The 27,942-nt window shown below is 40.0% G+C and overlaps 1 protein-coding gene across 2 annotated transcripts in view; it reads left to right on the top strand.

Moving 5' to 3' along the window:
* The first annotated feature begins 520 nt into the window (after positions 1–520).
* The window catches only part of GRID2 (glutamate ionotropic receptor delta type subunit 2), a 671,741-nt gene continuing 644,319 nt past the window's right edge, over positions 521–27,942 (top strand). For both annotated transcript variants that reach the window (XM_053976464.1, XM_053976465.1), the window contains exon 1: positions 521–608. In XM_053976464.1, the coding sequence (XP_053832439.1) occupies positions 521–608 (88 nt within the window). The remainder of the gene's footprint in view (positions 609–27,942) is intronic.

The raw sequence follows: 27,942 nt of genomic DNA on the forward strand, positions 1-27,942 counted from the left end.
TCCTCCCACCTCGCTGAAGGCGAGCTATTTGCTGCGGGCTCCTGGGGCTTCTCTGGCCAAGAGGGTTTGTGGGTGTCTGCTCGTGTGTGCGTGTCTGCTCGTGTGTATGCGTGTGTGCCTGTGTGTGTGAGCCTGTGCGTGGTGTGGGTTGGAAGTTGCTGTGCAGCAGCAGGACCGAGCGGATCCCTGGACCCGGCGGAAGGATGGGGATTGTCTGACCAGCAGAGGCGTCTGCTGCCCGCGGCGGCGCCCGGGCTGAATGGATTTGCTGCCGGCGCTCCCAGCAATTCTGGTGCTGCCCAGGAGCCCCGCGAAGTGACGCGGGGTTTCGCCGAGGAGAGAAGCGCTCGGAGCCCCGGGCTCGCTCCCTGAACAGCCGCGGCTCTGCGCCAGCCATCGGGATTTACGCGCTCCTCCGGCTGCGCCTCAAACTCTCGGGCTTCCTGCTCTGCACTGTCCTCCGCAGCAGCACCGTTTGGCGAAGAGATCTGTTGTTGTAAAGCCTGGACCTCTGGAGGAGATGGAAGTTTTCTCCCTCATCCTGGTCGTGTCCGTCTGTTGGACTCGATCCTGGAAAGCGGCGATTGCAGATTCAATCATTCATATCGGTAAGAGGGTGCTGCGCCTGCTGGTGCTGCTGGACACTTTTCCAGCTCTCCTTTGCAACCTTCCCTCTCTTGGAAGGCTTTCCCCCCTCCCCTCGCAGCCCCCACTCTCTTTTATCGTTTGCTGTCTTGCTTTTTTTTGTTGTTTAGTCCTCTTTTATAATTGCTTTCCACCAGGACTTCAGGCGTCCTCTTTTTCCCCTACAGCGCTGTGTAAAGATTTCTTGGCAGTGGGGTATGTGCGTGCTTTAGACCTTGAGGTTTTGATGAGCCTGTTGATGGGGGCGCCCAGGGCTCGGCACTTCCTCGGTTCCTCCCCGCCGCCCCTCAGCTCCAGCCTGCCTTCCGCCTGCCCCAGCTCGCCCTCGGCCGGGGGACACCCCACGCCTCCCCGTGATCCTCACACCACGGTGACAGCCAGGCAAAGCCCCCACCCCCACACTTTTCCCTCCTTCACACCCCCCACCCCGCCTTCCTCTCCCGCGGCGGAACAGGTGGTTTGGCAACGTGAGCGCTTCCCCTGCCGCGGGCGGGCAGGGCGGCCGCGGGGGCGGGGGGCTCCGGCTGTCCGGCACCCCCCTTCCCGGCCGCCACCCCGCCGGCCCCGTCTGCGCCTCCCGGAGCCGCCGCTCCCGGGAAGGGCAGCGGCCTCCCCTCCGCCCCGGGGGCAGGGGGCAACTCGGGTTGATGCCGGTGCACGGCGCTGCCCGCACTCCCCGCCGCCCGTGCCCCTCGCTCCCCGTTATCCCGAGCCATCTCCGGCACGGCAGCCCTCCCTCTCGGCGGGCGCATCCATGGGAAGCGCCGAGCCCCGCTGCCGAACGGCGCTCGGTTCCCGCGACTGGCGAGAGCGGGTGGCCCCCCTGCTCCGGCCGGGGATACGCGGGGAGGGAGAGGAGCGGAGATGGGGAGAGGAGGGCGCTTCCCCCGCGGCCGCTCGCCCATCTGCAGGCACCGCACGCAGGCGGAGCGGGGGCGGGCGGGCGGCCGGCGCCCCGCTGCCCCGGTGAAGGTGCATTTCGGGGCAGGGTCCCGCCGGGGCTTTTGGGAGGTTCCTGGGGCGGTGCCGGCCCCGGCTGCGGGGCAGCTGCCGCTCTCCCCGGGGTTGGCTTTATAAATATGTCTGCCGGTGCTTGTCGTGGGGATTCGTAGCAGGTTTCTGTGAAAGGGGAAGCGGGGAGAGCGTTTGGAAAGCGCGGCCGTCAGGAGCTTTCCTGCAGGACTGATTCTGGGGCAGCGGTGCGCCAGCCTTCCGTGTACCTGTCCCCGAGCCCAGAAGCCACCGTTCCCCTTAGGTACCGCAACTTTACAGGGGTCACTCCTTTTGGCTCCGTGAGACTGGAGCAGCAAATATTGCAAGGGGAGGTAGCGCTCTATGCCCTCCTTTTAAAGGGAGAAGGACTTTTTAAATTCTTCCCAGTTGCAGACTCTTAAAGCGACACTAGGAGACAGTTACGTATTAGGGTTTCTTTCTTAAGAGTTTGTAACAAACGGTTACATCCTAGGATTTGGGGGGAAATTTTGACTGTGTAGCATGTGAGGAGTTTCTTTGCAATCCACTGTCGCCCATCCTCCTGGGTAAAGCAATGCTGCTGGGCAAGCCGTGTGCCTTTGTACTACCATCAGAGGAGACAGTAGCTTTTCTCCCCTTGTGTTAATGAAAATTTATTTGGTTTACTTGTTTTAGATGATAAATGCAACACATTTTAATTCTTCTTCTTTTTTTTTTAATAATGATGTTAGTGATTAGATACATCAACACAGTAAATCCTCATTGAAAGCAGAAAACCCCCAGCAACCCAAACGAGCAGAACCAAAGCAGTTGCTTCTCACACAATTTGTCTTGTGAGACAATTAGTACAGTTGACAAGGGGATTAGCTCTTTTTATGGACTGGTTTATGCTGCCATGAAAATGGCAAACTATGTAACTGGTACACAGAGCTTTACACCTACTAAAATGAATACTCTGAAAATAAATTACCTGAAATCAGAACTATTCTAACAGTAAATGAGTACACAGCTAAATATTCAGTTTTACAGCTCACAGATGAAAATTTGGCCCCCACTGTATTTTGTGACCTGATCTTCTGACCCCTTTTTGCTTTCTTCCACTTGTATAAAATAAATTAATGTATAAAATATTTAGACATAAGTAATAAACTGTATTTATTTAAATGAGTGAGAAAAGGCAGTAGCAGAGTACTCTGTGAAGAAATTAACTACAGTAGAACTCACAAAGCTAAAGAAAAAAACAAAATGCTTGGTTCAGGGAAAAAGAAATACTACCAGAGGTAGTTCTGATGCCTTAGGCAACACACAGAATAAATGCATTATCTTTTTTTCATTCTGCAGTGCTAATATATTCAAGTGGAAAATATTTTCCCATGTTTGAGAGGGGCAGATGGTCATAAGAAATAACATGTTACCTGTGCATACTCTTTTCCTAATAGTACATACTTTTTTCAGTATAATGCACAAACTCTCTTGCTTGTCTACGTTTTATTTTATGTGTTTCCTGTAAAAGGATGCTTTCTGTCTCAAAGTATTTTATCAGTCCTCTCTTAGACAATGCCAAAAAAATGTTACAATTTAGTAAGTAGACATTAACGACTTGATGATGTCAGTGGGAGGGATACAGTGACTTGTATCTATGATAATGCCTTTTCATATTTCTATCTTCTTCTATCTTCTGTGTACAGATTCTGCTTTTGATCTCTAGAGAAGGTCTGTGCATATGTACATGTGCACATTTAAAAAGAAAGGTTTTCCTGTATCATATTTTAAACATTGGTAGAGCTGCTTATAGTCTGTACGTTTCTGCTGCCCTGCTATTATAAATAGGAACTGGCAGTTCAGAAAGACTACATTAAGCACTCTTGTGAAAATGGTGAAATGAATCGACTCCACTATAATTTTCCTTACCCTTATATAAAAAAGAAAGGGGCAGGGTTACCATGTCGAAACGATGCAATCCTGTATTATGCTGCTTCTCTCAGCCCATGCATTGATTGAGTAATTTCATCAGTCCCACATTACTTGATTGCTTAGAAGTTTCCTAATGATCTGTATGCTGTAGGAAGAATCTGAAAGTCGTGAGTGGAATGGTAATGATTCTGTGTTTTATGAGGCTATTCAAAAAGTCGCTCTGATTTATGTAGCTCGAAAGCTCACAAGTCTTTGAGATTATCCACGCTGCCCGATATTTCCTTCATACATCAGTCGTCCCACACTCCTCACTCCCTAAACAGGAGTTTAGAACAGTGTTTTAATTAAGCAGGGATTAGGTGGCATTCCTTGTCAACCGCACAATTTGCGTATGCTTTGTATCTTTTAGTGCTGATAGTCTCATGCTTTTATATTTTGTACTTTGTGCTCATTATTTTCCCCTGATACTTGCACAGTAATACATCTGTACATGCTTATCTGTACATGCTTATGGATTTCCTATTGTGCCTATAGAAACACATAGGCAGATATATGTGTATTAGGTGCTGCAAAATCACCTAGGGCAGCAGGCACATAGTGTGGTACAAAGGTTTTGCTGAAAAAATGCTCTACAGTATTTTTGAAGGCTAATCTAGTTCAGTCTCCCTGATTACCTCAAGTTGGTTTTTATATTTATCAGTTACTTTAGTCATACACAATCAACTGTGTACTGCCCTTGACTTTTTATTTTTAATGGAAATCTCATAAACAGATATAGTTATGTATTATATATGTTTCTACATATAATTATACATCTGGTTTTAATATATTTATAGATACCATTTTTTCTTCCTGAGAGAGAAAATTAGTCCTGCCCTTACCTTACTCCTCTCAGCTTTTAGATGTTGTAGGCCAGGACTGCTGCATTCCTTGTATTGGACAAGTTCCCAGCATTACTGGGTCCTGAGTTTTGGCTCATACCTTTAAGCTCTTCTGTACCATGGTTAAGAATATCAAGGCAATTCCAGCATGGGGTCTATTGCTTGTTTCTTCTCTTGATGTTGAAAGTGACTAAAACATAATTTTTTTCTGTAAAGGGAAGGGATTCTTGTTGTTTGGTGGGATGCCTGTCTCATTTCTTCTTGTAAGTTGATGTGCTACAGTGCAGCTGGGGTTGTGTTGTGAATTGGTAATAGGAATTTAATTTGCTGTGCTATTGGTGAAGCCTCATTAGGAGGTATGTAGTGTACGCCACTAACTGTTCATTACAGTACTCTCACATACATTTGTAAAGCACAAGAGAAGTGAGCAAAACAGATGTATTAAAAACAAATAAATCTCTATGTGCCTATAGTGTCTGCAGGGGTGCACTCAGGCCCCTGTTGTCCCTGCTCTAGGATGTGCGAAGGTTATTTGCTTATTTTAAACACACCTCCGAGTGAGGACCTGGAACCCAATGTGCTGGGGCTGAGCAGCCAGGAGGCTCTATTAGTAACTATGTTCTACTTAAATGCTTGGCCTGTGTGACAAACTCTCTGCTTCTGTGTGCCTTATTTCTGAAACTCTTTCCCAGGTGCTTCGATTGATGGCAGCGCTTCAGTCCCTGTGATGTGTGTTAGTTACTCTGTAGCTAAAGAGGGATGACTGCACGCCACAGATTAGGGCTTGCCATCATCATGGCAAAGGCATGTTTGCCATTAGGTGTCACTGCTTTCTGGAGTGTTTCTTAGTCATCATCAGGGCCTGATCCAGAGTCTGTCATAGTCCAGGTGAGTTGCTTGGTTGACTTCAGAAGATTTTAAACTGAGCCTGTGGATTGCTGACTGCAGCAGGCAGCTCCTTTTCATATTCTTAAATAACTCTTAGTGTTATTTGAGGTTCTTTGTCCTTGATAAAGGCAGAATAAAAAAAAAAAAAAATCAACCATTCATTTTCAAGTGATGCCCTAACAAATATCTGACGTGGCAATCACTGCTGCTGCTCTGTGCTTTCACATGACTACTTATGGATGCACTGAGCCTTTATTCTCAAAATGCCATCTTTGAAAAAAACACACTGGAGAAAGTCTTTCAAGACTGTGACTACATAAACCTACCAACTAAGGTTCATTTAACTTAATGAACAAAGGCATTAAGTATGGTTCTCTTCCACTCCCTGGTCCTGGAAAGCAAGTGGTATTGGCAAGAGATGACTCCTGTAAGCCATTAGGTTACTCCCTAGATATAGACTTGAACTTACATCATTTTCTTCCATTTGATATATAGCTATCTATAATCTGCCATGACAGGCTGGTTTTAGCTGAAATTTATTGGAGACTTTTGAGTTGAGGTTTGGATTTTCAGTCTCTGTTACTGCTACTCGACCGCTTGATTTTTTTTCAGTACAGTAAAAAATGGTTTTAAAAACAGTTTATGTGAAAAAGTAGTTCTATTTGGCTATCAGTTTCTAATAAATTTTAATTACCTGGGTTATATATAAGAACATGGTAACACTCTTTCCATCCACACACACTCCAAACATATTTTTGTTTATATCTTCAGTGTTTAAAAACTTACTAAGCACAGATAATTACCGTTGATGTTTGGACTTACAAGTGACCAATAAGAAAAGGAAATAATATTCTAATATTTTGAGCAATTGTAAGAAAATGATCAAACTTTGAGAACATGTTTTGCACATCTATTATGAAACATGATGGTCTGTGCCAAAGAATGATTTCAGATGATACATTAGTAATGAGGCAAATTCAGATACCTTTTTGCATCTGCAAATTCTGCTGTCACTTTTTTTAGTTTTTCTTTTTAGACTTGAATTCCAGAAGGAGTTAGTTATTATCTAAGCTGGTGAAATTTTGAAGAAAATCTTGATTTCAGATTCAGGCTTGGCTTGTATGTCAAAGCAGCTCCACACCTGTGAATCCTATAGATCTTACAGTCCAGTTCATGGCTTTGCTCCTGCTCACACCCATCTATGAGAGCCCCAGATACAGTTTGTTCTACCTAGAAGTGCCAAGAGACAGCTGTGACTGTCACAGCCCAAGAGCAAAGCACAACAGGCAGGTTGCTGGCAGCCTGATGGAGTGGCTGGGAGCTGTTCATCACAGCTCATGTTTCTTTGAAGTGTTTCGTATCCCAGGCTTGCAGTGTAACCACTGCCTTCCTACAGGGCTTCCTGCACACAGATGCACTTCCTCTCCTTCTGTGGTGTTATATTGTCTTCCTGCACCATGTATTATGTCCATGAGGAAACATTTGCTGTCCTGTTGCTTGCAGTAGTTACCAAAATGAGCTACATTGGCCTTTTTTGGAGTAGTGTTGACCGTGGCTTCCTTGCTTATCTAGGCTAGCATTGTATTGAAAATGGTGCACTACTGAGGGTGTGCAGTGTGACATGTGGCATGGGATGTGTGCTAAGTGCATGCTGGATAAGTTTGCTGGAGTGCTAATTAATCCATCCTCAACGTCAGGTAAGGAAGGCCTGGGCAAAACCTTCTGGGCACAGCTTTTAGCTGGCTTGTGCATCTAGACTGAAATGGAAGCATTTAGAGGAGGAGTGAATGAGGAAAAGGTGTCTTCTTGCTGTATCTTTCTGGATATCCGAGGAGCACCATCAGGGCAGTTTCCTCTGCTCTTCTTCTATACAAGTGTCAGGCTTTGGTTTCTGGTTGTTGTTGGCCAAGCAGTTGTGAGAGCTGATGGAGTAAGGGAAAGATTCTCCTGTGTCTGCAACCACTATAATTATTAAAGGCTTAGGTGACTGGGAGAGTCGTAAGTGATCTCTCTAACAGGGAGGACACAGGCTGAAATTGAAGGTTAGTAAATGAAATGTGCTGTTGTTTGGATGACAGTTCTGAAATCTGGCAAGGGAGCACATTTGATGTTGTGCACTGCTGTAATTTTGTAAGGTTCAGAATTTATGTCCTAGTTTCAGTGATAATATACTTAGTTCAGAGAAGGAGGTATTTTGTGTTCTGTACTGTACCGCAGAGTGCACTTCAGCTAGAGAGACTTCTTCCTGCTTTGGTCTGGGACTCACCGCAAAAGCTCAAGGAAGGGATATTCTGAGAGCTGTAAGTGCTGCAGTAAATTAAAAAAAAAAAAAAAAAAAAAAAAAAAAAAAAAAAAAAAAAAAAAAAAAAAAAAAAAAAGCACTCATAAAAAGTGACACTCAATGAGAAAGCATTTATGTGTAGTATGAAAGTTATGGTAGAAGAGTTGGTACAGAGACAATTACTCTAATTTTAGTCAACTGTAAACGGATGGATTTGTAAGAGCAGGGTTAGATGTAAAGTAAATTTCTATTATACACATTAGTTGTGGAATGATGGAGCAGTAGGGTAGAAAAGATGAAAGGGAAAAAGTTTCTTGAAAGTTGTGCTGGGTTTATGTGACAAGCTCTATACTCCAGAGGAAATTGAAAAAGAAAATGAGTAAAAATGCAAGGAGGGGAAGAAAATAATATGTCAAAGGCAAAAGCCACTCCTTCTGTCTGTTTCTATTTCTTTGGGAGCTGTATAATGTTCCTGTAAATGCTATGCTCAATGGAAAAGTCCTGAACCAGAAAGGGAAAAAAATGTCAAGATACAGAATTTAAATGAGGAGTTATATGTGTATTTTAATGTATTAGATAACACTCTGTGCTGAAATGCTAATTATTCCTAATTGTTATATTTGCTTTAACCATGAATAAAATATCACATATCTAATAAAATATGCAGTGAAAATAACTGTAAAATTCCTCTTGGAGCCTTTCATGCAGATTTAAAGGATTTAATACCTTATTTTTTCATTGCTTTTTAAAACATTAACTTCCTGTAATCAGTTGGATTGCTAAGGCCAATACCCAGTGAACCTAACAATAATTGCTTGTTTTGCAGAACAATTTTTCGTTAGTCCAGCCATATCTTTCTCAGAAGCTTAAATCGAGTTGGTGATTTCATTATAATAATTCACTTGTGATAAATCAAAATCAAATAGCACTGCTCCAGTGCTGTGGAAAGGAGCTCCGGATGAGAGCTCTGGAGAGAGCAGAGGATGGCAGAACAGCAGACCTGAATGCCAGGCTTGGATTTGCTGTGCCAAATTTTAACCTACTCAGATATATCAATTTTGCAAACCCATTTTTAAATGGAGAAATGTAACTTTGCACAGGGTGGACTTCCCTGCCTTGGGATGCCAACTCCAGACCTGAGTTTGGGACCCAAACACGATGACAGACTTGCTTTGGTTTTAAAGCATGCAGGAATTCATCTCAGTCAAGCTCAGGCTCCTGAGCCTTTGGGATGTTTTGGAGATGTCAGTTGTATTTCTCAGGTGCCAAGACACTGCTGCAGAATTATCTCACTGATTACAATCAGTATTAAAACTTGTCTGGCTGGGCTGAAAGCACACAGTCAGGGTATCTCCAGACCAAATATTATTAAGCAAGGATGTTTCTTTTCTTGTATCCTTTGCTTTCTTGCAATGTTTATAGTGTTCAACTTAAACATTTGAGAAACATTTAAAAACCGTTTCATATACTAGAGGGTTGTCAAAGGGAAGAAGACAGTAGAAAAGACAGAGTTCTTGCTCAGTGAAGACACTGTAGAGTAGTGGCAGTATGTGGCCAGTGCACAGTGTGGATTGTGTGTTAAATGGGGTTAAATGCAAGTGAAATGCAAGTAATAGCTGTTTTAGGTCATATTAAAATATGTTTATTCCACTGTTTCTATTAGTTTCTTTCACTCGCATGTTCTAGGCTCATGGCAAGAAGTTGTGATGGTCATTGTGTTCTTAAATATCTGTTCTTAAATATCTGTATCATATGCTCTTAAATATCTGTTTTTAATGTCCAGTCATGAAAAAATTAAACATGCCATAACACAGATATCTCTTATTCGGATAAAACTGTTTTTTCTCTGTAAATTTCTCTGGAATTACACTTATTTGCCCTCTTTTGAGGTCAAATAGACCTCAAAAAGTTGGTTATAATTCTTAAAGGTAGTCTTCCTTCAGCTTTCCTCTTTGTGAATAAATATGCTAAAGCAGTATTGAAATATATCCATTAATGCATTTGCTATAAATACCTTTAAAATTTACTATTCTGGAGCTATTCTAGCTCCATGCTACAGGCTGATAGCAAGCACTGGGGTATGTATTAATGTATGCATATATACAATATACACACTTTTTCATTAATCAGAAGGACCATGCTTATTGAAAATACTTGACTGGATTTTTCTTTAATTTGGGATGTCATTAGTTTCCACCCTAAGTAACAACATGAAGATTTGGGAGGCTTTTTGCTTGCAGGCAGGGAGCCATAATGTGAATATAAGTCGTGAAGTGGCACCCCACCGTGCTGGAAGCTGTACAAATATGAAACAAAAAGTTGGCTGTCAGGGGATTTGAAGCTGAAGTGAAAGAGAGGACTTGGATCTCTCTGCAGCTCACTTTGTACACCTTGAGACTCATGTGTCTTTTGAGAGGCAGATTCACTTATTCATGTTTGTGAATGATCACTTTGGGTACAAAGGGATGAAAGCAGCTACAAAAGTCTACAGGGACTTCAGGGCACATGCTGCATGGCTGATATCAAAAGTTCCTCATCTGGGGCTGTGAGGTGAAAGAACTGACAAGGAATGAAGGGCAGCAATGTGGCAATATGTTATTGCCAGTAACATTGATTAAGTTGGCCAAATAGAAGCAATCATTACCTCAATCAGCTTCCACCATGCTACTCTCTGGGTTTACCTAGTACAGGAAGTAATGCCCATGCCCACTCTCACTCTCTGTCTCACTTAGACAAATATTTCATAGTACAGTTTTGGAAGACTTGGTGGGAAGAAAGCACCTTTTTTTTTGGAAAGTGGAACAATATATGTTGCAAAATTCCCTACTTTTCTCCTTTTTAAAAAGAGATCTTTAAAAATTGTCAGTGATTCTGAAAGTATCTGCAGCCTCCTTTGGTAGTCTCGTGAAGTTTTTGTATTGCTTTGGAAATATTATTGAAACAATCTAGAGAAATTATTATCTAGCTCCTCAAAGTAGCTCTCCTGTTTTGGAATTGGATTGCATCCTAGAGATATATGAGAAATGCTCATTTACTTGAAAAAGTTTTCCCGTTTTTGACAGTGTTGCAAAGAGCATAGGGCCTGTGTTAAAAAAAAAATGGCTATAGACAGTGGGCAGGAAAAAAACATGTTCTTTGCCACAGAGCTGCTCTGGGAGCAGGACTGCTGTGGGGAATGTTCTGGTGATGCCTTCTACGAGGGAGCTTTGGAAAGCAATTGGAGGGATGTGTTCAGCAGTGGTAGGAGTTGGCTAGGTGGTGAAGGGGTGCACAAAACATTTGGAGGGATTAGCATGAGTGATGGGTAGTGCAGGATACCTTCAGGGAATAGCAGGAAGTGTTATGTGGTTTGGAGACTGGGGCTTATATTCAGGACAAGCCTTGTAGGGGAGGTGTATGTCTAAGCATATGAGAAAAGCTGGGAAATGCAGAGGACCAAGGGACTGGAATGGCACAAATATTACTGAAAAGCTGAATAATATAATGTAAATGTTGTTTTGAGAACAATTTATCTGGAAGGTAACATTAAGTTTTAAAGAAATTAAATTACAGATTAGGAAATAGGATTGTTTCTCCCTGTCTAGCCTCTATATTTTTACCATAAAGCATTTGATTTGAGTGATAGATCTTGATTTTTTGGTTTTTTTCAGCCAATAATTGTACCTGGTTACTTGGCAGAGAAGTGAGATCCATTTTACCTTTGTACTGTTCAATACCATTGTACACAGATGCAGACAATGAGTACTGAAGTGTCAGCTTCCACTCCTCTCCTCCCAGGGTAACTCTGGGTGTATTGTACATTCCTGTGCCTTGACACTATCTTAGCATTTTCTTTCACAGGCTGGTCTGTACCATGCCTCCTTTTAAAGTCAGTTTCTGTGGCTGGTGAGTAGGAGGAAGGGATGGACACAGCCATAGCTTCTGCTCCACTGACTTTTGACCTAATTTAGGGAGGGAAGAAAAGGGTAAATAATGCAGCCTGCTTCTGGATGCACAGCCTGCCGTGACTCTCATGGAATGAGGGGGCGAGTGCTAGTTTTCTTCCTCATCGCAAATAGATGCATAACTTACTTTAAAAGTTACACCTTTCTTCAGTGAAGCTCCAGAGTGGTGAGTGGATCTCCTTTTACACTTTTCTCGTGGCATATGTCCTCATTTGGTCTGGTTTTCTGTCAACATCAACCTTGTCCAACCCCCATTCAAGGCAGCAAAGGCACAGCCAGTGGCTTGTGTTTCTTATAAATGAGACACATTAAGAATTGGGACAATAGTTTTTTAGAATATTTTTCTGTTTGAGATCAGTGATCTCTAATAACAGGGAATGATACATGGAATGGCAAAGTAAATACTTCCTCAGGGAAAGGTAGATAATGATAGCATTTGGAAACTTCTATTGCTGAAAATCATCTTCTCAGAATTTAGTAATTAAAAAAAAAATAAAAAAAGAAAAAAAAAAGCCTGTTCATTAAAGTACTGTGGGGTTGGAGTTTTTTTAGCATTTTTTTAAAGGGATGCATTTCCCCCCCCATTTCTGTAAGACTGCCAAATGTCCCTGAGGCTAGAATTAATTGGCTCTTTGTGTTGTGTCAAGTAAGGAGTACAAGTGTTTTCAGAAAATACTAGGTTTACAGACTTCCATAGATAACATGAAAGGGAGAGGAGGGCTAACTTTCTATAAACAAGGTCCTTGCATCATTTTGTACCACTAACTTGAAGTAACAAATAGAATATTGAAAATACTGGTGTTGGAGCTTTGGAAGCTGTTGGAAACATCCCCGGTGCCCTCATCGCTTCATTCTGACTAATCCTCCCTTCAGAACAAACGTGTGCCGACTTCTTTTGCTGTCACCTCCAGGCATCTGCAATGAGTAAACAAATGTCTGCTCCTCAAAAATAACCAGCATTTGGGTTTTTTAAAAGAGGTTCAGGAGTAGAGGCCATGGAGATGTATTTTATTGTTGGCATTGCTTTAGTAATACAACAGAGGTTTCTTGTTGCGGTTCATTTCACAAATTCCCCCTGACCATTTTGGATATGAAAGTATTTTATAATTTTTTAATACTACTATTTCAAAGGCCACTTCTTAAAATGGATGGAAGCCAGAGGATGGCAGCAGTTGTAGATGTAAGCTTTGAAATGGCCCTTTTATTGAAGGGTTTGAGAAGTAAGTCTTGGAGCTGTTGCATTAAAATTCCAAAGTGTTAACTTAAATGTAATAATGCTCTGACAAAGTGCTACTACCATCTGCTACTGAGAATTAGTAATATTTTAAAATCTCCATAATTCCCAGAAAGAGTAGAGGAGTCATGGTGTGAAGAAAAGTCTAACTCTAAATTAGTATTTTAGTTCAGGAAGTCACACATTCTTTGTGGGGACCACTAACTACTAGAGATTTTGTGTCACACTCTCAGCTCACATAAGGGAGTAAATATTTGTGGTGTATTACTAGAAAGGTGCCCATTTCTAACTGTTTCCAGCTTGGTCTCCAGTTTTGAAGCAGAATCCTTTTTATTTACAACCACTTCTCATTCACATCACAGCAAAACTTCAGTGGTAACTGCAAATACAGTTTTCATGGTAGAATAAAACGGAGTGTCCTCCTCATGGATATGTAAAAAGCTTCATTCCTTATAAGTTCTGTGGACTGGGAGGCAGTTCTTTGTTCAGTGTTCCTATGGAGTTGTGAACACCACCTGAACACTCAGCCCGTTCTGCAATGTGAAAGTTGGTCTACACTGAAGAGTATGATCTGTGGCTGGAAATGTTCTTGGTACCAGAACATCTTCATCCCTAGACTTCTCTCAGCTAAATATGCAGAAGTAATTCAGCTTCTACTAAGAGGAGGATCTGACCAGTTTTGAACCTATTCCAAAAGCCAGTTTAACTTACTGGTGTCTGTTAGGAAATGGTTTTTCTTTCAGTAATAAAGCTACTTTACTTATATTAGCAAACAGCCAAATCTTGCACAATATTTAAAGAAGGGAGTATGAAGTAATGACAGTAATCTAGTAATGACAGACTACACATAGCTGCTGGATTGTCTAGTTTAGAAAGGATTTTGGAGATTCATATTAAAATATGCATTTTATAAACATTCCATTTGAAAAGAAAAGGGATAATGTGGCCAAGTAGAAGCTTTTTTCGTGTCTTTCTCTTCCCCCTCGTAAAAAGAATTCACTGAGTTTTGTTTATTCAGTCTTGCATGGACTATGACTAATATTCTTAGCTTGCTCTGCACATAAGTTGATCATATCTCATATGCTTTTAACTGAAATAATCTTCATCAGCATTTCTCGCTGAGGTATGGGTACTGTGTGTATGTCCATAGGCCTGCTGGTACAATGGCCATGTGGTCTATGTAGCTAAGACAGGCTAAGTTAAATTCTCTTCAGTTATAAACCAGTTCTACCCTGCAGTATTATTTTGCATTATTTTCTTTCTCCATGCTAGATGTACAAATGATACTGATTTTGTGTTTGATGAGTCAAGTCTTGTTATTTTAGGTGTAAAGATCTTCACCTCTTCCAAAATGCCGCTCAGAAACCCACACTGCTTGCCTTGTTTTTCATGTAGACAGGCTGATTACCCATAAAGTTACTTCTTTGAGACAAGTAACTGTAAGTCCAGGATGAATGAAAGATTTCTTGGCTGTTACTGAATTCAAGCAACTATGTTGTCTTGTACTATCATGGAGTGGTATTTTGGATTATCTGATGTGAGAGAGGGAGTGCAGAGAAGGACGTTCTATTGTGTTAGCAAACATCTGTGTGAGGCAGAGGGAACAGAGACTGAGTTGTGAGAATGAGGTCTTACCATAACAGTATTCTTGTCATGCTCTTGCTTTTTGCTTAGACAGGTTTTTGTATCCTTTCATACCTCATGCATACAGAGGAATAAAACCAGATGGATTTTTCACACATTTACAGTGAATAATGGGCTGATCAAGTGGCCAGTCCATAGTTGTCAGTTGATAAAGCTGCCCATTGAAGGAACCTCTGTTTTTCATGGCTGGGTGCTGAGTAATCTCTGGCGGGTCTGTCATGTGGTGACCTGCATGAAAACCAAGTCCGATGCATTTCCACATAATTTTCACTGCTTGTCTCCTTGTCTGCAAATGTTTATCTTGCCTCTTAAAACTGTGTCAGTACTGACAGATTCAAAGCACATATGAGCAGGAACTGAACTTTATTAGAAGTAACTTGTGATAGGGCTAAGGCGGCCAATCTCTACCTCATAAATCCATTATTTTGGAAAGGACTCAAAGCAATTTCTAGTAGCTATCTTTTTCCTGATCCCTCTTATTCCCAATATCTTGACAAAGAATGAGATTGATTTCACCAGGAGTGAGGAAAGCATTTGTTCTAGCACCAAAGAGTAAGGGGCAAGGTAGGAGGTGGTTGGTGATTTGCTGCAGGTCTTCATTAATTCTTGCCTCCATGACTGAGTATAAAAATGGTAGAGTGCTGTACAAGGCACATGTTTGTTGTCTGCTTCTTCTCTTAGAATAATTGGAATTTTCTTAAAACTGTGCAGAGAGGTGTCTTGTGAGATTTAAAATAAAAATTTAGAAGTGCTCAGAAACACTGTCATTGCTGCAAATTCTTCTTGGTAATCTACCTCTATTTATAAATAAACAAGTTTCTTTTAAAAAGTGTGATTGGCAAAAGGCAGAGTAGCCTGGCTAAAAGTATTTTGGGTCTAAATGGCACAAAACTGAGTGAGTTCACACAGGAATATCCTGATACAGTTTGCTGAGGAGTCAATCATGGCAGCTAAACCAGCTCATAGCTGGGCAGGTGTAAGGTTCTCCTCCTTTCCTTAACCTTCTCACCAAAACAGCTTGGATGTGCTCCTGGCCACCCCTGACTACCCTGTTTTGTGCGTGCAGCTGCCTGCCTATCTCATTCCCAATAAGATCATCTTTTGCCATCCCATGCTTCCACTTAGTTTGCTGCCACAGAAACTGCTTCCAAAGGACAGTGAAGGCTTTACCTGCATGCCAGCAATTTCTTATGCTCATGAATTGCCAAGCATTGAAGCCAAGAAAGGAAAGTTCTCTGCCACTTGACTGGTACTTCTGCCAAGCAATTGTTTTCTCTTCACCATGTCTTGGGCCTTTCCCTCCAGACTGAATTTGACACCAACAATGACACTTATCTTCACAGTACCTATGTTGCAAAAACCTGTATTTATGGAGATCCATACCTTTGAGATGAAATGAAATGTTTGTGTACTGGCATGCAAGCATATTTATGTTGAGATCTGGCATAATGGTAGGGAGGAACTGGAGGAGTTCCTGAGGCAGCAGCTTTAAGACAAGAGTTGTCTCTGAAGACTGTAGCTAAATGGCAAATTGTGTTCCCTGGTGCTGTTCATCCCGTAGCATCGCTAAGTACCCATGTTGTAGTCAGAGTACCTGAGATAATGGTCTAGTTTGATGTGCTGTCTGTAAAAAGTGCATAGTAAAAAGCAGTCCATGGTGAAATTTTTGTAATCTTACTGTCTTGTTTCCCATCAGCTTCATTTACTTGGTCTCAGGCCCCAGGACATTCGTCTTGTATCTTTGTTACTAGAAAGGCAAAGGAAAGCTTCAATGATAGTTTTAGCCTGAAACTATTTGGGAAATATTTCTGCTTCTGTTACTTCTTATTTTTCCCCATCTGTGCTGACAGACTATATTTATTAGCACAACACAATATTTGGAGCCAAATTACGTAATAAAATCCTAGTTAAAATGCTTATTTATCACTCTGCTCCTTATAAAATAGGATTTCTAGGTTCTTGCTGGTTATGTGATATAAATGGCACTGGTTTGGGGGTACTAGATCTAACTTGGCTGGGCACAGTACCTAACTTATACTTGGTCATGTTCAATGTATAGTCTGTATTGAGCTGAATTTACATGGAATCAAAAGTGAAGAACAGATAGAGAAGCTCAGGGGTTTTTTTTAAGTGCTAACCATAAATTGTGCAGTCAAGAAGTTTTTGCAGTGACACAACAAAGAAGTTTTGATGCATTTGTTTTTATGTCATGCAAAACAATATTTTTGCAGACTGCTGGTGCTGCTGACTGACTACAGCCTTGAAATATTTTCAGACTTTAGGTTTTTCTTATTCTGCAAAAATCCAAAAGTGTCATTGTTCCATCTCACCGTCTGAACATAGTGTGCATTTGAACATGTTGCTGGTTCAAATGGAGCTTTAATCCTGCATTAATTATTTTCTTGGTAATAACTCCTACTGGAACGGTCATCAGGATAAAGACTGCTGACCATGTTCCTCTTCTCATTTCTAACTGGAACATGTTGAAAGGCTAAGTAAATTTTCAAAGTAGTCACTTATGCCCCTTTTGTCAAGCTGGGTACATAATTCACAGATGATGTTATTTTCATAATCCCCAAGAGCTGTGATAGTGCAGCCACTAACACAGTTTGAGAGACCTGAGTGTGTGTGCATAGCAACGTTTTTTAGGAGATGAGGTGGGGGAAATAAAAGAAAATATTTTCCATATCACATGTCAGGAAAAGTTGCCAGAGCCATTTAAAAGGAAACAAAATGGGCTATAACTATCTTGTTATAAATGATTCTTTTAGATAAAAAGATCATGCCTTCTCTTGTAGAACTTTTGGAAGAAAAACATGTCTACCATTGGGGCTGAAATCTGTTTTCTGCATTTGCAGACTCTGTCTCTCATGACTTCTGAAATCAGTATGAATCATTCCATTGACTTGATTGGACTTTGGATCACATCTTCTATATTTATGTAATTCCTTCTTATCCTTATATCCTTTCCTTCTCTCTCCCATCACCTACTTCCTTGCCTTTCTTTTATGCAACTGCATTAGTAGCTGCCAATAGTCATAAGCAGCCTTTCCATAATGCATGTGGAGTGTTTGTGCATGTGTGAATTGAGGGAGGCTGAATAGGGAAATCTTCACATTCAGATTTAAACATAGGTGGGAATCCCACTGACACATTATTCCTACTTCTCTTATAACCTTTTGTATTGCTTCAAGTATTTTTGTCTGAAGAGGCAAAACCTTATTTAGAAGCAAGTTAATTTTCAGTGTTTCTGAAACATTGATCACTGTCACCTACTAAAGACAGAACAAGCTAGACTACACTGATGTCTGTTCAGGGCAGCCCCTCTATATCCTCTATTCCATGCTTTATTCTTATTGTGGCCAACAGGAAAGGAGACAAAAAGTAGTTTTATACTTAAGAAATAAGGTTAGCATTTGTGAAAGTTGGATTCAGTTTTGGACTCTTTCCTGATCTGGAGGAATGCTTACAGTGATTGACACATGTGAACTATCAAAGTGGGATCATCAGGGCTCCTTGTGAGCCAGTGCTGCACCTGTGCAGGTATTGCCTTGACTCACTGAACCTCTCTTTTCCACAGGGAGAATGAGATCCCCTTACTGAACACGTTTTGCCTTGTCTGCCGTGTTTCTTCGGGTTGAACTCTGCCTTGTGCTGCCTTATATCTGCGTGGCCAATGCCAGTGATACCATTTCAGCTGAGAGCTTTGAAGTTTCCTGTACAACTGTTGGTTGTAAAAATGTATTTTTTGCATCAATGACTAGAACAAGCTATTCTATTTTAGGAAGGCAAAATTGGGATGCAAGCAATGAGCTTATTCTGTGATATGCTTCCAAGATGATTGTGAGTGATGGAGCTGGAGTGTTCGCTCAGTTTTACTGGAGGGTGTAAAGTGCTGATGTGGATTGCTACTGTTACGGCCAGAAACTGGGACTTTGGGTGTAAGTTAAAAATATAAATGTGTATTTGTGAAAGCAGTCAAGCTCTAGCTTGTGTAAAGGTACTTATGACGGTGTTTCAAATGGCACTGTAAGTGCATCTCCCCATGAACAGGAAACTGTTTCTTTTTTCATATATTCTTATCTGCTATTGCAGGTAAACATATTATCTGGAGGAATTGCTCTATTCTGCATTTGCTGCACTACTTTCAATTAGAATCTGAAATATCCAGAAAATATAAACCTAAACCTGAAATTGTAGATTATTTCCTGAATTACCAGAGGATTATGTGTGTGTTTGTTTGTTTTTCCTGTGATGTACAATACTGCGACATTGTAAATCCTCTGAAGAGCAGACCAACTAAGATAATGTCATTTATTCTACAAAGCCAAGCAAATGTTAGGGCAGAGAAGTACACATCTGTTTTTGAGCTAATTCTCTACTTCAGGTGGGCTTTAAAAGTGTCTTTAATTTCACACCTTTTTTTCTTCTTACCAGGGTTTTGAAACACAAAAATATTTTTGAAAGCAACTTTCCCATTGGAAATATTAATCAAAGATGCTGCAGTGGTTGACAGAATAGCTTCCTACAAGCATTGTGCAGTTTTGAAAGGGGTACTTCCAAATTTAGTACCTTGTGAAAGGTACTAAATTGATGTGCAGCCTGCAGAATGTCTACAGCACGTGTAACAATCCTAGTGATCAGTTGGTTTTCTCACCCACTGCTCAAAGTTGACATAGGTATCAAAAAAGGAGGTGAGTCATGTTTGCTGAGCAGAGATGAAAATATTATGCATTGTTCCACTGAGCAGTCTGCATCTGAGTGTTTTCTCTGCACATCCTTACTTGTGTGCCACCACTTGGTCAGCTTCACCTTTTCTGTGTTTCAGAAAACATCCACTGCTATGTTCTGAAGGATGTCCTGCTGCCCTGCTTTTTGGTGTGGAGTTCCTATAATCTGGGATTCATCCTCCTCATCTGGCTGTCCTATGTGCTAGTAGTTCCAGTTTTGTCTCTCAAGGGCAGCAAACTTCCCTTAAATTTCTTTTCCTATTGGATATGTATTTGCCTTTTACAGGTGGCTGAGGGGTACAAATATAAAGCACATCATATATGTACTCCTTTGTTTTTACACTGAAGTCGGCAGGTTTGCAACATTGTATGCTTTAAATATTTAAAGGGATTAAATTTAAATAAGCTCTGAAAAGTGAATGCATTTCATAGCTTATTTTAAAGCCATTCAGAGTCTTCATCTGCAAGGCTTTTTAAAATAATTAATATTTTTATGGTATTTTATTTCAGGCCAAGCTGAGTAAAAGCGGGATTTCTTTAAAAGTTACCCAGCAATTGTAAATCTTAAGTGTTAACAATTCATATTTTAGGAAGATTTGTATTGTTTATTTTGCTGGCTGGATTAGTCAAGTCCTATTTAAAATATTAATAGGAAGAAATATTAACATTCACAGTAGAACTTCAGCTTTAGGAATATTATCTGAGCAAGCAAGGTCAGATTAGTCGTGCACTTCAGATGTAACTGTAAATAATGCTATGGTTAAAGCACTTGACTTGAACTTGGGAGACTCCTGTGGTTTTTTGCCATTTCTGCTAATTCTAGCATGACATTGGGCAAGTCTTTAATCTTGTTTCATTGTGTGATCAACAGTGAGCATTTCTGGCTCTGTCACTATCTTCAGAATATTATTTTGCAATTATTAGGACTTATAAGGAAACATTGAAAAGCTGGGGCGTCCTGAGCAGATAAGCAGAATCCAGAGCTTCAAAACAAACAAACAAAAACCCATGCCTTGAGCTTTTCCATGTCACTCTGAGGCACACTCAGAATGTTCTGTTCCTTCTGAATGATAAGATCTGTAATATATAACTAAGGTGGTATTGCCAGATCTTGACAAGGCGATGACAGCATATATATAAAATGTTTTAGTGTGGCAGTGGGAATTCTTCCTAGGCTGTTCATACACATATTTACTTACACAGCCACATGCAATTACATACTTTTACTATTTTGTTCTCCCAACACTATTCAGAGAGAAAAGTTACTTCCACCATTACTGAAAATGGACTATGGCTTCTATTTCAACAAATGATTAAAAATAATTATTTAAAGAATTTCACGATTATAGAACCATGACTGATCAACATACTAATGTAAAAAATGAGGGAAGTTAAATGTTAAATGTAAAAAAACAAAATCCCAAAACTTACTATTTTCTTTTTATTCAAGACAAAGAAATTAAATTGATGGACATTGGTTATTTTTATAGCATAATAAAAACTTCTTTGTATGCTTTTTTAAAATTTCATTTTATGCTGTAGTGTTTACTAAGGAAGCCTCAAACCTGCCTGACAGTTGAGTGCATTGATTATATAGATATCTGCTGTCTGAATTGGTAATGTTAAGGCTGCTGTTATTGTAGAAGATAAATTATTCCTTTTGGTTACTAACGTTTATTTTCCCTGCATACCAATTATTTTTCCTTCTGTTACAGTATGCATATATAGCTCTTCTATGAGTAATTCTGTCTATGTTTGTATAATCCTACAGTGTTTTCTGAATAGATTAAGGAATTAATTTGCCTTCTAATTTTCCTCTTCTTTATTCATCATTTGTAACTATGCAGAACACTAATTAAGACAAGAGGGAAGAAGTACAGTGCATTGATTGTTCTTTAAATCCATAACTGCCTATTAAAAGGGACATTCAGCTATAAACTATGTTTATCAGTTAAACAGTGTTTATTTTTAGAAGGGGTATGTGAACACACATATGTGAGATTAGCAGGTAGGTGGTAATGTCAGTATGTAATTTGGCTTCCTGTATGTGAATATTGTTGTGTACCCTACTGACTTTAGAATGTTTTGCTGATATTCTGGAACTAGACCTAAGCTATATCTGTAGGGAGCAAGTAATTTGGTTTCTGAACCACACCAGTTCTCAGAACTTTGAGAACACACTGTGTCAACTTTGCCCATTGACCCTGCTCTAATTGGGGAAAAGGTGGCGTTTTTGCAATGTAAAAGACAGGAGAAGTACATTCCCTGAATTATGAAGAGGACGCAAATTAGTTGTCCTAGACTATATATTTTAGCATTTCAAGCCACTCTGGGGTTACATTGTGAGTTGTTAGGTTAGCTGGTCAGAGTTGTGCTGGAGGAAGATAAATTTTAGCCATTAAGACATAAGCAATGTAAAATGAGAAAGAAACACAATTTATATTAACAGGGCTGATGGACCAGTCAAAATAGCTGGAAACTCATTAGGTGCTGTATTTCCATCAATGTGTACATCTGTAGCAATTGAAAAACACTTAAGGAGTTGGAGACTTCAGATTATGATGCAGACACTTCTCTTCAGTAGGACATTTGTTTTTGTGCTAGGTTTTGTGCTCAGAAGCATCTCTTAAAATGCTGCAGAGAACTACTCTGCAGTTTTCCTAATCCCCCACACTACTGTGCAGCTATCTCGTGTCTGTGAAAGGCAAAAGAATATAAGGATATGAAAAACAGAAAAGAGAAATGCAATTTGTAGAATTGGTTTCTTGATTTGTATGTTTTACCCTACATGAGATTGGTGTGGGAAGTGAATGATGATTACAAGTAATACATTTATTCATTGTGTATTGTCAAAATATGAATATAATTGCATTCTAGCACTTGTCTGCAGTAGTATTTGCTGCTTGTGATAGCTTCTGGTCTGCTTGCAGTCAAATGTGAGCAAAATAGGCTTTCACAGCATCTAATTCAGACTCCATGCTCCCTTGACTTCCAACTGCTGGTTTTAAAAACTTCTGCCCTAAGTAATTTGTGACTTTTTGTTTTCTATCAAGAAAAAAATTTTACTGTCTGGCAAGTGATGGCCTTCAAAAGATTTTTCTGAAGCAGGAACAAAGAAAAGCAATAAGGGCTCTCCCTCCTATGTACAGCCCTCTGCAAAATACCACATTTTTTTTAATCACAGGTGCCAGGGCACTGCTGCCTTTTTCACTCTCTTGTGATGTTCTCCAAGGAGAATTCTTGCTGTTGCAGTAAATTGTAGCTACAGACAGAAGGAGCAAGTTATCTCAATGTGTTCTTCAGCTAAAGAAAGTCTGTGGTTTCTTCAGAATCATTTCTTGGCTCAGTTAGTTCCTTTGAGGACAACAGCTTTGAGGTAACTTGCTAGAAAATCAGTGAAATTTGAACTTTTTGAAAATGAAGTTAAACTCCTCATGCATATTTCATGAATGCTTCTGTAAAGAAATGGCTTCAGTGTACACAGCAGGTGCCAAATTACAAACTCTCTTTCTCTTTCTATGTACACATGCAGTGAGTCATTACCAGATTAGTCACCAAATGGTTACAGTGCTTTAGGATGAAGACACCTGTCTTGGCTGCTCGTCAGAGCTCACTGTCCCATTAGCCTTCAAGTATCTGACAAACTGGTGTTCCCTATCATCTTGTTTCCAGTTGAAACCCTTAACCACTGACCTTTATGCCAGAATTTGTGGTGGTATTACTGGCAGGTAGGGAAGGAATGTGTGTTCATTCAGCTTGGATGACCAGCTAGACGAGTCCCTCAGTCTAGCAGAGACAGAAGTAAAGACAGCTCTGGTGAATTTAAGTGACCAGAGGTCAGTTGAAATATAAATAATATCAACTTTGTTAAAAAAATAACAATAACTTTTGTGATCTATTTTCTAACCCAAGAAATTCAGGAGAACTACACAGGAAAAGTCTTAGCTGAATTTACTTGGTGGTGATGAACATTCTTGGTTAGGTTAGTCCTTTTCCACTGGTGTCTTATTGATTGAGCTGGTGTTGATCTAATGGCCTAGGAATTAAGTGAGAAGGTTGGGGCTGATTCTTTGTGATAAAAGAGAAAAATTTTCTTTCATTATGCACATAAAAATAATGTGACTTAATTAAAAGTGAATGAATGTGTATTTTTCAGTTATCAAAAGTTTCAGGGTTTTTGTTTCGGTGGAGTTGCAATTTTAACTGCAAATATATATTGTACATATGTCAGTCTTTGAGTAAAAAGTAATACATCTCCATCCTGGGGAAGACAAAAAATTCTACATTCCTCTTCCTCAAGCCTCTCCTAACAGTATCTTTGCATCATTTCTGCTGTTCTTTAGAAAGGTCTCTTACTTACACAGATGGACAAACAAAAGTCACTACAGCAATATAGTCACTACAGGAAATAGACTGATTGTTCTGTATTTGTTTTTAGGCACAAAGTTTTATCAGAGGGTCTCAGAAAGGCTGTGGATTGTCTCTTCCTAAACAGTCCCTTTCTGTGTAATTTTTATCAGTTTAAGAAATATGATCTCTCTTGTCTGTCAACTTAATGTTCAGCTGTATTGATTTTGGAAGAGACTGGGGCATGCATACCTATGCAGAACACTTCTCAGAGAACTTAAAAGATTTTCAATTTGCTGACATGCAAATTGAGTTTAATGTGATTACAAATTTAAACACAAAGCCAAATTAAATACCTTTTCTATAATTATGTATAAGTTTAGATTTTAAAAAGTGCTTTACATGCATCATGTTACTTTTGTCTTCAAACTGCAGGCTCTAGTTTGAGGTGCATTACAAATGTCATGGATTAATGAACTGGTTGAGAAGAAAGCAAACAGATTCTGCTGAATTAAACAGGAAATTAAATTTACTATGTATAAAAAGCATAAAGTGTATGAAGGCCACTGATTTTTTCAATCAGCAAGGTTGTGATTTGCTTTGTTTCTGTACAGTGCTGTTTGTTTCCTGGTGGGAAATATACCCCATCTGAGAGGAGGAAAAGTAGAATGCAGCTGTTTATCATTTTGTGCCATGTTTGCTGATGTAAAGTGAAAACTAAATAATCCCAGCAAGCTAAAATTCTTGGCAAAGGAAAGTGTTAGGTGTGGGGAAATGGTATGGAACAAGTCAGGCAATTTTAAATTGCTTTTTGAGAATTTGGCTCATCAAGGTTTGTGTAAGAACTTCTTGAATGTCTGAAGTGATAAACTGCAGTCTGTGAATTTTTGTAAGTGGCTGGTATAAATGAAGCTTCAGTGGTTACATTTGTTATTGTCACAGTGGTTTTTTAGCCCACAAACATGACCACTTCCAAAAGCGTGATCCCACGCTGTGGGTGGAACTATCTTTCAGAGCCTTGAAAGTGCCTGAACCGTACCCTACCACTTAAAAACCTTGCTGGACCTCACCAATGCTGCTTAATGTAAGAAGAACAAGGCTCCTAGTACTCCCAGTTGCTGTCACACCACTTTTAAGGATTTTTGACTTGGGTTCATGAGTTCTTCTGTGAAAGGGCCACATCTTGCACACTTGGGATTAACAATAACCTGTAATCAGCAAGGAAGAACTGTATGATATTGAGCAGTAACAAGCACTGGACCCTCTGGTCTTAATTGCTGCCCTTTCAGAGCAGCAGAAAGAAGTAGGTGTTCCCAGCAACACGAGGTGACACTGCCTGTTTGGGCAATGGGAGCCCCTCTGGCACAGCCACTGGCAGCCTCTTCCCAGCCTGAAGGGTTGGCAAACAAGCTCGTATTTATAGCTGGATTCTCAGCAGGCAGTGCAGGTCATACCATTAGCTGGTGTTCTTTGTCTCATGAGTGGCAGTTTCTTACAGGATTCTGCATTTCAGCTTCTCCTGTCAAGGAGAGGATCTTTCAGGGTTGCTGAGTTTGGGCAGCATTCAAGGCCAGAGGTGCATGCTCAAGCTTTCACAGGATTCAAAACCAGGGATGAATGCAAGGTTGCACAATTTTGCATTGCTTTTTATTGTATTGCATGTATTTCTCTGGGTGACAACTTGAAACAAGTGTGATTAAAGCTTAAATATTTTGCTGAGCATCCTTTCTCTTTATAAAGGGCTTTTTTGTTACCACTGATACATGCATTTTGTTACCACTGATACATGATAGTAAACTGTTACTTAGAATTCTCTGTGTTAACGAAGAGCTGGTGGAGAGCTAATTACATCTAATCAATTGGTAGCTAAGGAAATCAAACACTATTACAAAATTTATTTGCTGCTGCTTAAAACAAGTCTTTCTATAGATTAGGAAGTATAAAGCATATAACTTTCCTGCATGGCATATTGATTTATATCAAACCAGACTAATGCATATTGATTCATATAAGCAACTCTGTTGGTGTGTGACAGTCCCTTCTCTAGCATCTTCTGGTTTGGTAGGATTTTCTTGTAATATTAAATCCACTTTAGCTGGTCTCCAAAGCCTAGCAGCTGTGCCCCAGGACTTTTTTATAGGGCAGTCTGCAAAACACAAGGTAATCATGTTTTACTGAGTCATGTTTTGTCCTCTGAGTTGGTGAGGGACTCCTGGAACAAGGACACATTTGCAGATATTTCTAGAATTAATACAAATAGCTTTAGGAATATTGAGAGACTGTCATGTAAATGTGTAGTTTTATTGTTTCTGTTGAATAGGAATAAAATAGTCTATATTTGAACTTCAAAACTGGGAGCCATATGGGCTTGTGCAGAAATTATATCAGTTAGATATTAGGAGAGTCAGCATCTTATGCTTTCTAGTGAGTACTCCTGTAGCACCTGCTTAAAAACATATGATCCAACTTTATTTTAGATCTCTAAATTTTGCTTTAATTAGAAGTGATTTGCATGTCAGTGGACAATAAAATGAATAAAATTGTCTTTAGTAAAAGTGTTTGTAAGAACTAGGCATAGTCTCTAGCTTCATCTTAAGAAAAATTTTTTCTTATAAACCTTATAGGTACACAATTTTTGTTATATTCCCTCTCGTTTGTGTGGCTGTTGTCTGTGTGACAAAATTCCCTCCTTTTGAATGCTGCACCTTTGATCTCTATGTTTGAGTTTAAAAGATGCACAAATTAACAGAAACCTTAACTTCCAATCCCCTTTTGTTTCTTGCTTGATGATTCAATTCTATAATGAAAACAAACTTCTTTCTACTTCTTCTACAATCACTTAATTAAGTGAACACTGCACAGATGAAATCAATTTGCCTGGTTTGGATTTGACCCCCTTCTGGACAAACTCTGCCTGCCTGGCTTTTCTAACACATATCAGAGAACTGGTATGTCTCTTTTGTTTCATTAATACTTTTACAGAGTAATTTCTTAATGACATCAGGGACTGGGTAATTCATAATCCTACTGCTGTGGAGGTTACAGTTTATTGCATTAATAAAGTAAATATTTGCTGCTAAACCACTAAAATCTGTTTAATCGATGCTCTCGTGAGGGAAGAAAGTTTTCTAATCCTATGGAAGAATATATTCATAACATAATGATTCAAATTATAGTGATTGTGGGCAAGAACCTTGGGATAGGATGCAATCTAAACACCCTTTTGTGAGCTTAAAGGAGGAGACCTAGTTGAGTTTATTGGTCTGAACTGAAACCAGAGGCTGCTACCTTGAGAATGGTGTTGTCTAATGGCTCCAAAGCTTTATAACCTTTATAATCTTTCTGAGCCTTATTTTTCCTTCTTTTGTAACTATGAATGGCACACATGCTAGCACTGAATCTGGTACCTCCAGCCATCAGCAGCTGGCAGGGGGGCTTACCCTGGCTGTTTGCACAGCTTCAGAGACTGGCATGCACAACTCAACCTGAGCAGAAATCGTGATAAATGGGGGTATGTTACAAGGCCTCTTTCTCAGGGCTCCAACAGCTCCAACTCTCTCAGCCTGTCTTCATAGGAGACGACATAAGGAAGTACTAGAGGAAATTAGAGGGCTCACCCTTGTTTTGGGTTTTGTGTAAGCAATGGATTTACGGTAGCATTTATGATGCTGTCAAATATGAAGTTTGGTTTGTTCTGGTTTGTAACCCAGACAGATGAGTTCTCCTCATGTGTTGTCAGGATGTTTCAAGGGTTTCATTTGGGTCTGACTAAAATTAGTCATTGAACTTTCCTGCAGTTAGGACGTAGAATGGGAAGAGAGCTGGATGATACACATTTTCATATTTGATTCTAAATTCTGTTTAGATATTTCTGTTACCAGTAGCTTTACCATTCTTAGTTGCATATTGCAAATAAGAATAACATATTCACATTCTGTAAAATAGAACTCAGAAATATTTGTTTCTTTCTAGTCACCAGTTGTCTTTGTCAGAGTCTCTGAGTTGCTTCTATTGTTTAGTGAAAATGGGAGAATTTTTACACCTCTTTTTGAAAAATTAATTTCTGCTTGCTTTTTTGACATAAATCTAGCTAGAAGTTAATCTATGAATGAAATGTTTTCCTGAATCACAGAGCCATTTTATAGTACATAGAGAATAACCCAGACAGCAGGTTTTAGGTATTGTTTTTATATAGCATATATCTGATAATTTACTTTTGTAGCATTACAAATCTGGACTAAGTCTACCTAATACTATTAAACCAGTGAGCAGTTGTAGGTACTGGAATTAGCAATACTGTAGCACTTGGACACCTCTTGTCTTTACCAGGGACACACTGTTGCTCCTAAACTGATAAGATAACTTGATAAAGAAGAAAGATAACTTGAAATTCTAGAGCCCCTATAGACTGAGTACAGAACAAGACGACAGCTGGATGTAGGCAGTTGCATTTGGACAGATA

The sequence above is a fragment of the Vidua macroura genome, chromosome 4 (assembly GCF_024509145.1).
Source record: "Vidua macroura isolate BioBank_ID:100142 chromosome 4, ASM2450914v1, whole genome shotgun sequence".
NCBI classification, from domain to species: domain Eukaryota; kingdom Metazoa; phylum Chordata; class Aves; order Passeriformes; family Viduidae; genus Vidua; species Vidua macroura.